Source organism: Eulemur rufifrons, chromosome 7, assembly GCF_041146395.1.
Source record: "Eulemur rufifrons isolate Redbay chromosome 7, OSU_ERuf_1, whole genome shotgun sequence".
NCBI classification, from domain to species: Eukaryota; Metazoa; Chordata; class Mammalia; order Primates; family Lemuridae; genus Eulemur; species Eulemur rufifrons.
In genome coordinates, this window is record NC_090989.1 from 77912782 (window position 1) to 77928884 (window position 16103).

At 39.8% G+C, this 16103-nt stretch overlaps 1 protein-coding gene across 2 annotated transcripts in view; it reads right to left on the reverse strand.

Annotated features, from left to right (window-relative positions):
* Positions 1–14400, reverse strand: part of SENP2 (SUMO specific peptidase 2) — a 54276-nt gene extending 39876 nt beyond the window's left edge. Inside the window, exons 1-2 of one of the 2 annotated variants that reach the window (XM_069475233.1) lie at positions 14357–14400; positions 2441–2496 (exon numbers count right to left, since the gene is read on the reverse strand). Coding sequence is in view for 1 of the 2 variants with exons in the window: in XM_069475231.1 (XP_069331332.1) it covers positions 2441–2496; positions 4976–5301 (382 nt within the window). In the remaining variant the exon portion in view is untranslated. Of the gene's footprint in view, positions 1–2440; positions 2497–4975; positions 5302–14356 lie in introns of those variants that run through there. The other variant, XM_069475231.1, reaches the window with a different exon arrangement.
* Between the last annotated feature and the right edge of the window lie 1703 nt (positions 14401–16103).

Here is a 16103-nt window from a genome sequence, read left to right on the forward strand (position 1 = left end):
CCTGGTTTCATTCTTTGATTGTGAGAAGACAAGAACCGAGGTGGAGTTCAACATCTGGTAACAGACAGCACTCTACAGACCTTTACAAACTCTGCTAAAAATATTCTCTCTGCTACCCACTGCTTCCCCCTTGGGTTAGAATCCCTTCTATATAGTTTGCCATTCAGAAAATCATAATACATACTTAATGAAAATGATAGAACGGGTGATCTCTAACATAGAAGTGCATAAAATAGATGATTACTGTAAATAATCATTTCAGAAACCTATGATGCCACCAAAGTTTTTTACCACATCTTTATATTTTTCTTTAAAACTGACTCACTTTTTAACTTTAAATAAATAATATTTAAAAGATCATTTTAGGCTGGGCACAGTGGCTTACGCCTGTAATCCTAGCACTTTGGAAGGCCGAGGCAGGAGGATGGCTTCAGAGTTCAAGACCAGGCTGAGCAATATAGCAAGACCCCATCTCTACAAAAAAATTTTTTAAAACTTAGCTGGGTGTGGTAGCAACTATTTGGGAGACTGAGGCAGAAGGATCGCTGAACCCAGCAGTTTAAGGTTGCAGTGAGCTATGATCACAACACTGCACTCTGGCCCAAGCAACACACTGAAGCCCGTCTCAAATAACTAAATAAATAAATACATGATAATTTTAGCCAGGCAAAGTGGCATGAGTCTGTAGTCCCAGCTACTTGGGAGGCTGAGGTGGGAGGATTACTTAAGCCCAGGTGTTTGAGACCAGCCTGGGCAACATAGAAAGACCTTGTCTCTTTAAAATAAATAAATAAATAAATACTATGGCATCAGTTCTGGGAAAAAAAAAAATTTTTTTTTAAAGTGTATCCTGAACATGTGTATTTCATTGAAAAAAAAAATGATAATTTTGGCCGTGTGCGGTGGCTCATGCCTATAATCCTAGAATTTCGAGAGGCCAAGGTGGGAGGATCACTTGAGGCCAGGAGTTCGAGACCAGCCTAAATAACATAGCAAGAACCCACATCTCCACAAAAAAATAGAAAAATTAGCTGGGCATGGTGGTGTGTGCCTGTAGCCTTGGCCACTTGGAAGGCTGAGGCAGGAGGATCACTTAAGCCCAGGAGTTTTGAGCTTGCAGTGAGTGACCCCTGTCTCAAAAAAATAAAGAAAAAAGATAATATTAAGTTACTTCTGTAAATGTAAAGCCAATATCATTTGCCTTATAAAGAAATGAAAACACAATAATATTACATTCTAGCTGGACCTGTTAAAAAATGGGAAATTAGCATGTATTAATGTTAAACAAATATAGAAGACATATTGGTACTAAATCAAGATTTTCTGTTTGAAATAAGCAAGAAGTGAGCATCTAAAATAAATAACTGAAAAGGATACACTTTCTTAGTATATAATCATAATTCAAATATTATATATGCTGTGAATGTTGTATCCCCTAAAATTATTCCCTAAATTGACATCTATCCTGTGCTTTGGGAAATAATGTCCACTGAATTTAGTATAAATTCCTATCACTTAAAATCCTCTATAATTTGACCTATCTCTCTTCGGCCAATTTCTCCCTGAGCTCTATTCACTGTCCTAAATTTACACAACTTTCCCATACTGTTTCCTCTGTCTAGAATGTTTTTCCTTCCTATTGTTCTCTTTTTATATTCTTTCCATCCTTCACCACCCATCTCACAATCTAACTCCAGCAAACATTTATTAAGACTCACAATCAGCTGAAAACTGGATAGGATTTTGTTAATATCTTTCTAATTTATCATATCCTCCTTTACATTAGTAGTATTTATGTGTTTATCTTATACCCCCTACATATAATCATGTAAGAGCCTTAAAAATAGAGACTCTGTCTTACTAATGTCTGTATATTCTGCAGAACCTAACACACTGCTTAGCATTAAGACATGCTCAGTAAGTACTCATTGGATATAAATGAAATATTAATGGACAAGTCCACCCACAACTACCACATCTGGAGATAGACCCAAATTCAGTCATTTTTGATAAAGAGTATATTACAGTATTCTACTGTGCCTTTTCTCTTTATTCTAGTTTTATTCTCTTCTAGTCCTTCAGATATATGGAAGTAAAAAGATTTGTGACAATAAATTACATTGGTTCACTCAGCCATCTGAACTAGATCACTCAATTTGAAGTAGTTTTTACAATGTTTCCTCCTCAAAAATAAAAAGCACCTTTTCTTATAGAAGGACTTAGAATTTTAAAATGCACATTCAACACATAGGCTTATTTATCTGCAAAGATTACAGAAATTGCTGACAACAGTGACCATCTCTAGAAAAGATAATTGAGTAGAAAAGGGACAGGAAAGAGATTTACTTTTCACTGCACATACTTTTTACCTTTTGAATTTTGTCCCATGTATATATTTTTTCTATTAAAAAACTAAATTTTTAAAATTTATTTTCAGTACCTAATCTTGGTCTTTTGGCTGGTATTTCATCAGTGTCCACAGTAGAAAACAGAGAGCTGAAAGAGAGAAAGAAGAAAAAATATATATATGCACACACAAACTCATTTCTATAAATAAAATTTCTATTCATATGATACACCCCCTTGTATCACTTCATCATAAAATGAAATCCAGCTGATGTTTTAAAAGAGAATATTATTCTATAGTAGGCTTTTAGTATTTGAAGACTTAGCACTATGGTTTCAACTACTTGAGAGAGACCCAAACTCCTTACGATATAATTTGTAATTATAGATTTGTAATCTGGCTAAAGTACAAACTTGAAACTGGCCAGAAGTCACTTAGCTAGTAAGTGAACCTAGGTAAGAGACTAGAACTAACATTTCCTTTTTCTCTCCAGAAATGATTTTTTAAAACAACAAATAAGCAATTTCCTTTTGAAAGATGACCCCCAAAGAAAGCCATCTTTTACTTCAGGTGACAATAGAAGCAGCCTTAAAAGACAATTCTTGGCCAGGCGCGGTGGCTCACGCCTGTAATCCTAGCATGCTGGGAGGCCGAGGCAGGAGGATCACTTGAGGTCAGGAGTTCAAGAACAGCCTGAGCAAGAGTGAGACCCTCGTCTCTCCTAAAAATAGAAAGAAATTATCTGGCCAACTAAAATATATATAGAAAAAATTAGCCGGGCATGGTGGCACATGCCTGTAGTCCCAGTTACTCGGAAGGCTGAGGCAGTAGGATCACTTAAGCCCAGGAGTTTGAGGTTGCTGTGAGCTAGGCTGACGCCACGGCACTCACTCTAGCCCGGGCAACAGAGCAAGACTCTGTCTCAAAAAAAAAAAAAAAAAAAAAAAAAAAAAGACAATTCTTACAGGGGAGGAGGGGAGGGACAAAAGTCTACCCAAGGTATACAATGAACACTATTTTGGTGATGGGCACACTACAGTTGTGACTCAAACATTACAAAAGCGATCCATGTAACCAAAAACATTTGTATGCCCTTAATATTTTGAAATTTAAGAATAAGACAATTCTTAGCCAGAAAAAGGTGTTATTTTTCACTGTATTTTTATCATGGAAACTACATTACAGTGGTAATAAAGAATTTGGGAATTCAGGAAAGTTTCTGGACCATATGTCAAGAATGTTAAATGCTCACAGTATACTAATCATCTTTTTGAATCCTTATGATTAATCATATTTAGAAAAAAATGAATGAGATCCCAGGATTCCATTCAGCTCATTCAAGACCTCCTGGCTTCATTTTGACTGAAAATTGGCTTATGCTAAGAAGAATTATTTTAGATTAAGGATGTAGGCATCTAAAGTGTAGTAAAGAACAAGGTTTTGATCTCCAGACCATGTTTCCCTGACAGGAATTCACATCAAAAAGAGAGGACAAGGGAGAGGGAATTAACATTCACTTATTCAATTAATATGTACCTAGTACTTATCATGCACCAGAACCTGCACAGGGCCCTTGGAGTAGAATGAACAAAAAATATCCTTATATATATTAAGCACCAGTGTAGACACTTTATAATATGTTCTCAAATGACCTCACATCAACCCCACAGAAAGGCAGAAAGGAGGAATAAGTTAAAACCATGCGTCTCAGGAATACATGATGCAATGTAGCCAACCACCAATTTCATGAATAATCTGCATTCTCAGATTCAAGTATTTTCATCTTGTTCACTCAAGCTCCTAGAAACCAACCTTTTTTCCACTTTCCTTGATATTGAAGCTTAATAAAAAATGAAATTAACGCTTAATCACCAAAAGTTGGAGGAATGCATAGAATTTGTACGGTATTTTATTTTCTAGATTAATCCTTAGGCAAGGAGGTAGATACTAAGAAATGGGACAAGCCAAGGAGTAAATGCTAAGTAAGAATATCTTTTAGTTTCCCCCAAATTTTAACTGAATTTTTGAGCCTAGTGATCTTTTAAAGGAGTGATGTACCTAATCTTTTTTTCTCATACAGTAATTCTAAAGCACAGAATCACTCCTCCTCCCCTTCTTGCTCCAAACATACATACTGCTTGACAGCTGTTTCAGAACAAGACAGCTGCTGTTTTTTGGTGCTAAGAGAACAGTACTTGCAGTCAAAACGGCTTAAAGCAATCTATGAATCTCACTTCCCTCAACTGCACTTATTGTCCGCAGATGACACTTGGGAGTATGCTTTGAAAACAGTGAGCCACAACAAAGACAGTATTCCTTCAATTTTTAGTTTTCAGCTTAAGAGCGGACACACAGCCCCATTTGTTGTCAAGCAACCAGCTTCGGCTCTGACAAGAACATTAAAGATCCCACCATCACCGGCCACCCCAAAGACAACTAGCGCCTGCCTTCATCAGGAGCGACTGCGTCACCAGGTCACCTGCGACCCGCAACCCTTCGGCCTCAGCCCAAAGACTTTCGGTTAAGCAGGGCCTGCTTGGCGAAATAAATCAACGTTATCTCGGCCCGAGAGCCCAGGGTGGGGGAGGGGATACAGCTAGGCCGGCGCTCAGCCCCCTCTCGTCTCACCTGTTCGAGCGCCGCCTCTTTAGGAGGGCCCGGGCAGGGGGCACCGATCGGTCGCAGAAACGGAAAATGGTGCCGAGAATCCTAATCAGCCATCTGTACATACCAGGCCCGAGCAGCAGCGGCGGCCGACACACCCCGAGACGCAAACCCCAGAGCTGTCGCCGCCGCTGCCGCCTTCGCCGCCTCGGCCACCACCGCCAAGGTTCAGTCGCTGACTTGTGACGCGATGTGAGGGCCCACAGATACAACGTCCCCAGGGCTACGAACGGCCCCCGCCCGCCACCGCTCCCGACGTCACCTCCTCCCGCCCGACCGGAAAGCTTCATCCTCAATCCGCGCACGCGCAAACTAACACCTTCGCCTATTGTGACCCTAGCAACAAGAATCCCTGCCTCACGGACCCGGTCCAATTGCTGACGAGATCGGCAGAGCTGTGGGCGGGGTTTTCTCTTTGGCAGAGCCAGTCCGGAGTCGGCAAGTGGGACAAGGCCCACAGGCCACACGTGAGATTGCTCCACTTGGGAGGGAGCGTTCCGGAGGCCCAGAGCACAGTTGGTGCTCAGTGTTTGTTGAGTGCACAAGGTAGGCCAGGTTAATTAACACATGCTTACCGTTTTAGGCGCCTTTGTTTGGACATACCTTGGACTCCTAATTTACAGGCTTTGGTGACCTTAATGTCTTCCATCAACCGAATGCGATAAGGAGTCTTATGCCAATTTAATAAATCAAGGAAATCGAGGCATATAGTCATTAAGTAATTTGCCTAAGATCACAAAGCTAGCTAGCGGCAAAGTTGGAATTTGACCCGGGCTCTGAGTACCAGCGCCAGTCTCGCCCTTGAGGTCGGTCTACTTGGGAGACATGTACATAGATAATTACAGATTACAAACAGGGTAAGTGGTTACTATGATAAAGGTGTATGCAAAGTAGAGGGCAAACCAGAGAAAGGAAAACCACACTCTAGGGGAGGGCAGGGAAGGGAAGGGGAGAACTCCACAAGGAAGGCTTCATAGAAATTTAAGTATGAAAATATACCTGCAGCCTACTAATACACTTGTCTCCTCTCTTGGGCTGGCAGAGAGAGATGCCCATTACCCTCCCTCTGTATTATAGAGGTCACAGCTCTAGTTAATTATCAACTATAGAACAAGACCCACTCTGTTTAGTGATAGAAAACCCAGTCCCCTTCCCCAGACAATCCTGGAAAGCTTAAAGGTTTTCATGCCCCACAAATCCATTCCTGACTGCACTGGTTCCTTACCGGTGATTCAGTTAAGGCCAGACTTTCTGACTTGCTTGAACTTCAACCCAGACACTCGCCAGTACAGCCTCCTCCTTTGCTCAACAGATAGCATTCCGGAATTCTGCTGCAAACCACCCTCTAGCACTTCGGTACCACCACCCACCCACCAGTCGCTGCCCACCCCACTTGGAGGGTGAGGGTCAGATCCTAGTGGGAAGCAAATCTTGAGTACACAAGCCCCTCCCTAATTGTCCAAAGAATACCTGTTAACTGAAAGTTTGGAATAACAGAAGAATTACAAAGCTGAGAAGTCTTAGAAGTGACTTATGCAGCATCTATAGCCCTTGCCCATTGTCTCCCAAAGGGACTCCCTTCCACCCAAGGCCATCTCCTCACTCTGCTCAACACTTTTGATAATGCTACCAACAGAAGAGATTTTCCCCTCCACCTCTACCCAGGCACATTTCAGGCTGGACTCCCAGTAAATGTCATTAGAGTCGGGACCCCTATTAAAAGAAGACAACCACTGGCATTATTATGCAGAGCAGTTCAGTTATGTCTTAACTTTCCATTCCACTAAAAGAGTTGGAAAAGCAAATTGTCACTTGCTTTTGGCAAACCAAGAAGCCCACTCAAGTATTGAGAGAGAGTGAGTTCTCCAGAACAAAAGTGCAGTCTTCATTGAAACATAAATCAGAAAACTACAAGCTGCCTTTGAATAGTAACCTATCCCACGTCTGGCTGCTAAGATTTAAGAATTGGGCTCAAGTCTCAGCATTCCAGTGCAATAACACATTTATTTTTTTCTTTTTCTGCCTCACAAATAGCACCCACATAAACTCAAAACTGAAACCCACCATGAAAAGTGGGAAGGCTTTGGAATTATAGACCTCAATTGGAATCCTAGCGCCCCATCAGCAAACAATAACTTGTGAGTATGACAATCCCCAGCCTCCTGCCCATACACTCTCCCTCCCCGTCCTTAGATACCCTCAGGAATGAAGAAAAGGAGACTCAGCCTCCTAGCTGCTCCCACCTGGGACTTGTCTGCTGGTCGGTGCCTTCGCTGTCCTGTGGTCCACAGTAGAGGCATGGGTCACTGCCAATCCAGTGGTCAAGGAGCGGAATTATCCTTAACCCCAACCCCAACACTGCTGCAGCCATTTTCGGACCCAGGAGCTCTTCACTGGAGGGCCACGGAAGAATGCCAAGGCCATATGGAGTAATAAGGATGCTGATATTTCTGCCCTTGGCTTGGAGGATAATTTGCAAGCTTTTACCACAAGAGGGGCACAACCTCATTGTTTAAGCTTTTGCAGGGTATCCCAAACAGATGCCCCAGTTTTCTAAAAAGATCCAGCTGAGATCCTCTCCTTTAAACCTTTCCAGGGCCCTACCCCCATCTTCCTCAAAACCTGCCTCCCTCCCACAGAACAATGAAGATCCAGCCCTCGAATCCATTCTTTTGTCTTGCAAATTTTCTCTTTAGAAGCATTCAGAGAATGTTAAAAGATTTCTTCTCACTTTTTTTCCTGACCTCGGTCTGAGCAGAATTCTGCACTGTTTGCTGGAAGGGGTAGGGGCCCATAGATGAGATTTTGTTGGGTTAGGCCTAATGTTCCTAAAATCCAACATAATTGACCACTGTGAATATTAATTTCCTTCTGAGTACCAACTCTTCTGGTACTTAAGAAAAAACGTGTCCTCCTAATACTGAAACTTTGATCTTATTCAATCTGTACAATAATAACCTTGGCCTTACTATGCCCAAAGCAAGTACACTCGTTTCTTGTCCTGGATTTCATTACAAAGCTTGCCCACACTGACTGCAAACGGCTTGGCCTGCCTCCTGTGGAGAAATAGGAGCAGGCCCTATCTACCTCTGTTTCTTAGTCTATAAAATGGGGTTAATAAAACCTGCCTCTCAGATCTGTGGACAGATTAAATGTGTTTATGTATGTGAAGGGCCTATTCTTAGCCCATCACAGCTAAGTGCTCAATGTTTCTCTTCCCTCTTCTTCCTTCTATCAGTTCTTGAACTTGCTGTGTCTACATCCTACATTTTTCACAGATCTGCACCTTCCCCTCTCCAATCCTATCAGAACTACTGTCCTTTAGGGTCTGATCATTTCTCACACCATTGCCATAGCCACCTCCCCTTCTACCCTTTGTCTCTTCTATGCTGTTTGCAGAATGATCTCTCTTTTGTTGTTTTTTGTTTGGTGCTGTCTTTTATTGTTAAGCAAGGTAAATTTATATTATTGTTCTTAATTATTAATAAGGGTAAATTTATAAATTAAGTCTGTCTTTTTCTCTTACTGAATCACTAAAAATGGTTGGATTGATTGTCACCAAACTTGGAATGTTTGTTTAGGGTGATCTGACTTAAAATATAGACCATAAAATTAACTTTGGATGGCCCAGGAAGAGTCTTGAAGAGACAGGTATCTATCCCTGGGAATAGCTGAAACTTACGAACAGCCAGAAGAGGGGGAAGCCACCAAGTGAGAAATGCCCTACTGAATCAGACAGCCATGAACCCCTCAGATGGTTCATGATGGTTCCAACTCAGAAGTTACAAGGATAGACCTTCCAAATTACAGGACTTTTCCCACAGAGTTGCTTCTCACACCAACTCCATATGCATGCTCTCTCACTCCATATGCATGCTTCAGGGAATAATTGTCTAAAGAAGGATCCCATTACCAATGCCTGGGAAGCTAGTTAACTAAAAATAAAAACAGAAATCTGGCTCTAAAAACAATATTTTAGGCCGGGCACAGTGGCTCATGCCTGTAATCCTAACACTCTGGGAAGCCAAGGCGGGAGGATTGCTCGAGGTCAGGAGTTCAAGACCAGCCTGAGCAAGAGCAAGACCCCGTCTCTACTAAAAATAGAAAGAAATTAGCTGGACAACTAAAAATATATTGAAAAAATTAGCCGAGCATGATGGCGCATGCCTGTAGTCCCAGCTGCTCAGAGGCTGAGGCAGTAGGATCGCTTGAGCCCAGGAGTTTGAGGTTGTTGTGAGCTAGGCTGATGCCACGGCACTCTAGCCCGGGCAACAGAGCAAGACTCTGTCTCAAAAAAACAAACAAAAAAACAATATTTTAAAATAACAGTTTAAGATCCAAGTAAATCTAAAATATATAGTACCAACAGACAATTATTTAAATATTGGCTATTCTTCCCAAATTTTTGTTTCTTCTTCTTTTTTTTGTAATAGAAGTTTTAGAAAGAAAAAGTATTTTGCTTCTGTCTCCCCAGTGTGCATACTGGCCTTGTTAGAGCAGTCTCTTGTTGAGATGTTCTGCACAGTACTCTGAAAACCAGCAGTTATTGGAAAAAAACTGGACTTGCATTTTATTTGATACATTGTAAGGAAGTCAAAGTATCTAAAACAAATTAGCTCTATGCCATGAAAAAGACTTCTTAACCCAGAAAAGCAGTATGCAGATGTTTTTTCTTCTTGTTCTGTAATAAACTACCAAAAACATTTTTATTTGTGTAATATTGATAAGTTAACATACAGATATATTATCTTTATATTATATAGTCCAGTACGTATTATGTAATATTATTATAGCATATTCATTTGTATTATTTTATAATAACATACTAACTTTTAAATAAGTTAATGTGAAAAAGGTCTGGTTCCCACTACCTTGAAGATAAAATCCAGTATCCTAAGCATGGCATACAAAGTTCTTCACAGCCTGTCTTCAAATTACTTTATCATTTCCCTAATCACACGTACCCAACTCTGAAGCCACTTCTCTTTCATGCCTACAAGTCTTTTCTTTCTGCCTGGAATACCCTTCCCCACCTTCTTCACTCACAAACTCCTACCTAGTCTTTGGAACTCAGATCAAAGGGCACCTCCTCTGTGAAGCTTTTCCAAAGCCTCCTCCTCCTGGGATTCCCAACTTGTTCTTGCTTCCCCAACGCTTCTCCCATAGAATTTGTATCCATGTCATGATATTAGTAGTAGTATTGTCATCATCATCATCATTAATGTGTCTGCCTCTTTGATGGAAGGAGTCATGCCCTATGTTTTCCTTCTTCTTTTACTAGGAGCTCAAGAAATGTTCAATAAATGAAGGAATGAAGAAATGAAATGAGAATATGGATTTGAAGAAAGTTACCCTAATCTCTTTGTAGGATATGAATTGAGGAAACAGACTTATTTTTCCATACTTGGACTGCAAGTGAGAAGTGGCAGGGTCACTGATGTGGATGGGAAGAGACAAAGGTGTTACAATGAGTCATATACCAGCCTGGAGCCCTAGACTAGGGTGGGTGGGGACATAGGTCACCTTTCCTGGCTGTTGAAACCAATGAGAGTTGTAAAACCTCCTCCCCTCAGTTCCATTACATTTCATACCTGTTTTTCCTGTCCACACATTTGGAAGCTTGCCTGGACTTTTTACTCTGCTCTCTGTAGCAAGTGATTTCTAGGTTAAAAACACATTTTAAGAAGGCCAGACATGGTGGCTCGTATCTGTAATCCCAGCACTTTGGGAGGCTGAGGCGGAAGGATCACTTGAGCCCAGGAGTTTGAGACCAGCCTGGCAACATAACAAGATCCCTGTTTGTGCAAAAAATAAAGAAATTAGGGCACAGTGGCATGTGTCTATAGCCCTAGCTACTCCAGAGGCTATGAAGTTCAAGGCTGCAGTGAGCTGTGATAATGCCAGTGCACTCCAGCCTGGGTTACAGAGTGAGACCCTGTCTCTAAAAAAAGAAAAAAAGCCACTACATAATACTAGGATGGAAATGAGGAAAATTGTGACATTCTTGAGTTGTGATCATTTATCAGGATCATAGGATTGAGAAAATCTTGATTAGCTAATTGGAAATGAAGAAATGGTTTTCCTCAGAACACTCTTGAATAAATGTCCTTTCTAATGATTATAAGAATTGACTCATCTTTGGAATTAAAAAAAAAAAAACTTTTATTTTGAATAATTATTGGTTCACAGGAAGGGGCAAAAATAAGCCAGGGCCAGTGGCATGCACCTATAGTCTGAGCTACTCAGGAGGCTGAGGTGGTAGGATCAGCTAGCCCAAGAGTTTGAGTCCAGCCTGGGCAACACAGCAGGGCCCTATCTTTAAAAAAAAAAAAAAAAAAATACAGGCCCTGTGTACCCTCACCCAGTATTCTCCAATTGTTGACATCTTATATAACTATAGTGCACTATCAAAACCAGAAAATTGACATTGGTACAATCCACAGACCTCATTTAGATTTTACCAGTTTTACACGTACATGTTGTATAGTTCTATGCAAACTTAACATACGTGAAGTTCCTGTAGCCACCACCACAATTAGATACACAACTGTTCCATCACTATAAGATTCCTTTATAGTCATACCCATTCTCCTCCTCTCCTTTCTATCTTCCTCTGCTCTCCCCTGTTCTTAGGAATTTTTTTTTATATTTGATATTTCTCACTAACCCCGAAACAAAGGGACAGGTTCTCCCATTGATTTTTGCGCTGTTCTGAATGCCTGAAGGAGCACACAGGAAGTTAGGGGACCTTCTGTGCCTACCAGTGGGAAAATCATTAATAGTAGCACAAAGAGACTTCCCAACAGAAATTATCCTTGGCCCGGCGTGGTAGTGGTTCATACTCGTAATCCTAGCACTCTGGGAGGCCGAGGTGGGAGGATTGTTTGAGGTCAGGAGTTTGAGACCAGCATGAGCAAGAGTGACACCCCGTCTCTACTAAAAGAAAAAATAGAAAGAAATTAGCTGGGCAGGCCAGGCTCGGTGGCTCACGCCTATAATCCTAGCATTCTGGGAGGCCGAAGCGGGAGGATAGCTCGAGGTCAGGAGTTTGAGACCAGCCTGAGCAAGAGCGAGACCCCGTCTCTACTAAAAATAGAAAAAAATTAGGTGGATAACTAAACATATATACATAAAAAAAAAAATTAGCCGGGCATGGTGGCACATGCCTATAGTCCCAGCTACTTGGGAGGCTGAGGCAGGAGGATCACTTGAGCCCAGGAGTTTGAGGTTGCTGTGAGCTAGGCTGATGCCACTGCACTCTAGCCTGGGCAACAGAGCAAGACTCTGTCTCCAAAAAAGAAAAAAAACAGAAGAAAAAATTAGCTGGGCAGCTAAAAGTAGAAAAAAATATTAGCTGAGCATGGCGGCACACGCCTGTAATCCCAGCTACTCAGGAGGCTGAGGCAGGAGGATCACTTGAGCCCAGGAGTTTGAGGTTGCTATGAGCTAGGCTGACATCACTGCACTCTAGCCCGGGCAACAGAGCGACACTGTGTTTAAAAAAAAAAAAAAAGAAGAAGTTATTTTTATTCCTATAATTGACTAGTTTCCAGGAAAATGTACATTGGTTCTGTTTAGATAAGCACTTGGCATGGTACTTAAAACTGATAGGAAGTCAACAAATATCAGGCAAGTACATTGACCCAACAAGGAACAATGCATTTCCTAACCGGTTCTTAAGAGAAAAGTGAAACAATTCTCCTTTTGTCCCAGAGGGCAGCTTTTCTGAAATTAGTAAAGTTTACAAGTGAAAAAATAGACAAGCTACCAGTTCATCTATTTGGTTTTCCTGTTTACATTTCCTTAATTTATTTCTCCCAGCAGAAGACAAAAACAGAAACAGACTAATGTGCTGAGTGAAGTCTCTCACCTGAAAATTAAGGCTCTAAGGTGCTCTCCAGTCCTAAAATCCCACCTGGGTCCCTCTCCTCCACAGCCTGCCTTCTGATGGGAGGGGAAGGTGCAGATCGTGTAATCAGTTAGGTAAGAACAATAGTTACTAAGTGTAACTAGCCTAGTGCTGGTCCACTAACCTGAGTTCAAATTCCATGTCTTCCACACTAGTCATGTGGCATGAAGCAAAGCATTTTAGTTCTCTAAATCTGTTTTCTTAATTGGAAAATGAAGATAATAAGATCACACCTCTCACAGGGTTGTTATATGGATTAAGTGAGATATTATAGCTAAAGTCCTTAGCACGGTGCCTATTACTTCAAAAGCACATACTTTAGGTAGACAGTGCTAAATGACTGACGGCTTTTGCCTGATGCTTTAAATGAAAAAAAAAAAATTTTTTTTTGAGACAGGGTCTCACTCTGTTGCCCAGGCTGGAGTGCCGTGGCTCACAGCAACCTCAAACTCCTGGGCTCAAGTGATCCTCCTGCCTCAGTCTCCTGAGTAGCTGGGACTACAGGCGCTCACCACGATGCTGGGCTAATTTTTCTATTTTTAGTAGAGACAGCGTCTTGCTCTTGCTCAGGCTGATCTCAAACTCCTGAGCTCAAGCAATCCTCTCGCTTCGGCCTCCCAGAGTGCTAGGATTACAGGCTCGAGTCACTGTGCCAGGTGGAATTTTTCTACTTTTTGTAGAGATGGAGTCTCACTGTGTTGCTCAGGCTGGTCTACAGCTCCTGGGATGGAGTGATCCATCCTCCTGCCTCAGCCCCCAAAGTGCTAGGATTACGGGAATGAGCCACAGAGCGTGCCCTGAAAATGTATTCTTAAATTGTTTGTGTATTTATTAGTTTGTTTTTAAGCTCCTCAGGCCACCAGAAGCCTAAGTGTCATAAGCACTTTTCACAAAACAGGGATTAAATTACTGTGTAGCTATGCATCACAAGTTTAGTTATTTCTAACTAAACTAAACTTGTCAGGTGGGTAGATTCTGGCATAGTTCTCTATTTAAGTTTTTGCATTTACTTTTCCTTTAAAAAGAAGAACCATTAGATAGGAATTCTGGACAGGAAGAAATAAAAATACAAATATATAATACCAAAAAAAGTTTCCTTTGATCTGAAGCATAGATATATTTTGGCAAATATAGATATATAATTGGACCTAATAAAATGTTCTTAATAAAATCTAAAGACTGCCCTATGAAGAATGAATTAACATAAAAAGTGGTTTTGTATGCACAGGCCAACAGAATACTAACTGGATTTGTTATTTCATTCACAAAAAACAAGGAAGGAAAAGATCTCAAATCACACTTGATTTCAACACACCAAGCCAAACAACTAATAAAACGCCCACAAAGAATGAAACTATTTTGAACTCGTCATTCTGCAAATACAAATTGTAATACTAAGATATGCATACAATTGTGTAAGGTAGACAGTGACTGACCTTTTATTAAGAAGAGGAGGAGTCAAAGATCCTGAAAGGGTTGAGACTGCCTGCAGTCAGTCCCTAGGGAACTTCCTGTTGTCACCACACCTCTGCATTAGTGCTTTGAGCTCGCTGTGCACGGTGGGAACTCTACAGGCTCGGCAAAGTCAATCATTCTTCTTGTGAATGTGACACACATTCTGTCCAGTTTCCACATGCTGAAATTGTATTTATTCATCAGCTTGATGTGCTTGGTGCGCTCAGGTAGGTCATTTACTGAATGTTTTTAAAAATTCCTTTAAAAATATTATCAGTAGTAATATCATTTTTCATTTTATCATCCTAGTTCCTTCAGGGAACTTTTTAAGTTTTATACTGTCATTTTTAAAGAAAGAAGATACAGGTTAAATGAACTTTCTAATCCTGAAAAAAAAATTTTTCTCAATAATAAAAGAAGCCATTATTTCTTTGAATAAATTTTTTATGTACAGAAATCAAATATACTGAAAAATCTAGAATATAGAATAGTCTTTTCATTCATAGCTAAATTTCTGTGTCTTTCCACTACTGTGAAATGAGATCACTTATTTTCTGGAAATTTAAAAGTTTATTTTATGATATCTAATATATAGAAGGTGGGGTTTTATACTTTGATGCGTTGAGGATTTATTTAAATTATTCTTATAGTAAAACATAATTTTATACATTAACTCCTTAGAATGGTTCCTGGCATATTGATAACTTAAAATTATTAATCATAATAAAGAAATCAAAATTAAGACACTAATATACCTGGTAAAGTAACAAAAATAAAGTGAAATGATCAATCTTTTTAGGAATCCACTTCTCAGCCTTTTTAGGAATCCAGTTCTTTTTCAACATAGCTTGTGGTAATGAACATTGGTATAATTTTTTTGAAGAGCAAGGGGGAAATATGTTATATATAATATTAAGACTGTAAAAATGTTAATATTCTTTGAACTAGTAAAACCATTCCTGGAAATTTATTCTAAATAAATAACTTTTAAAAGAAAAAAAAAGCATCATATACAGAGGTAACTCTAACTATGTTACCTGTAATAACCTAAAATTTCATACAACAGAAATGTTCATACATACAGGAATGGATAAAGGACAGTATATCAACTTAATTTTTAAAACAATAGCCATTAAAGTAATTCTGATGCTATGCAGAAATATGCAAAGATATTTATAAAATAATGCAAAGTAGAAAAAGTAGAACTCAAATTTGTAGGTAAACTATAATTACAGCTGTGTTAAAATCATTCATATATTCCCGTGAGTAAAGTTTAGAAGGGAAATGGAAAAATTAAAATCATTATATTAGAATTTCAGGCCTATAAATAAATTTTTCTAAATATATGCTTTTAAAGTTGATTGACTAGTAAGTTAAAATCATACTAATGATTATATTTTAAACTAAGTTAACATTTTAAAGTGTGTGTTTATTATCATTTTTAAATTTTAAAAATGAACATAAACTTAGAGATATGTTTAGGGGGTGGGGGCCAACCCTAACACAAAACCCGGATGATGATTTGTGGGTACTTTGTTCCAGTCTCCCATTATATATCTCTATTTACAAAGTTGGAAAAATGGCTACTTAATTTTTTCGACCTGCCTTTCTACTCAACATCTTCTCCTAAGTAAAGTCTAGTTTTAAATGATTCTTGAAGACTCACTGATGTATGTGTGATAGAATCTAAGTAGACAGAGACACAACAGTAAACTTCTGTAGCTAGAA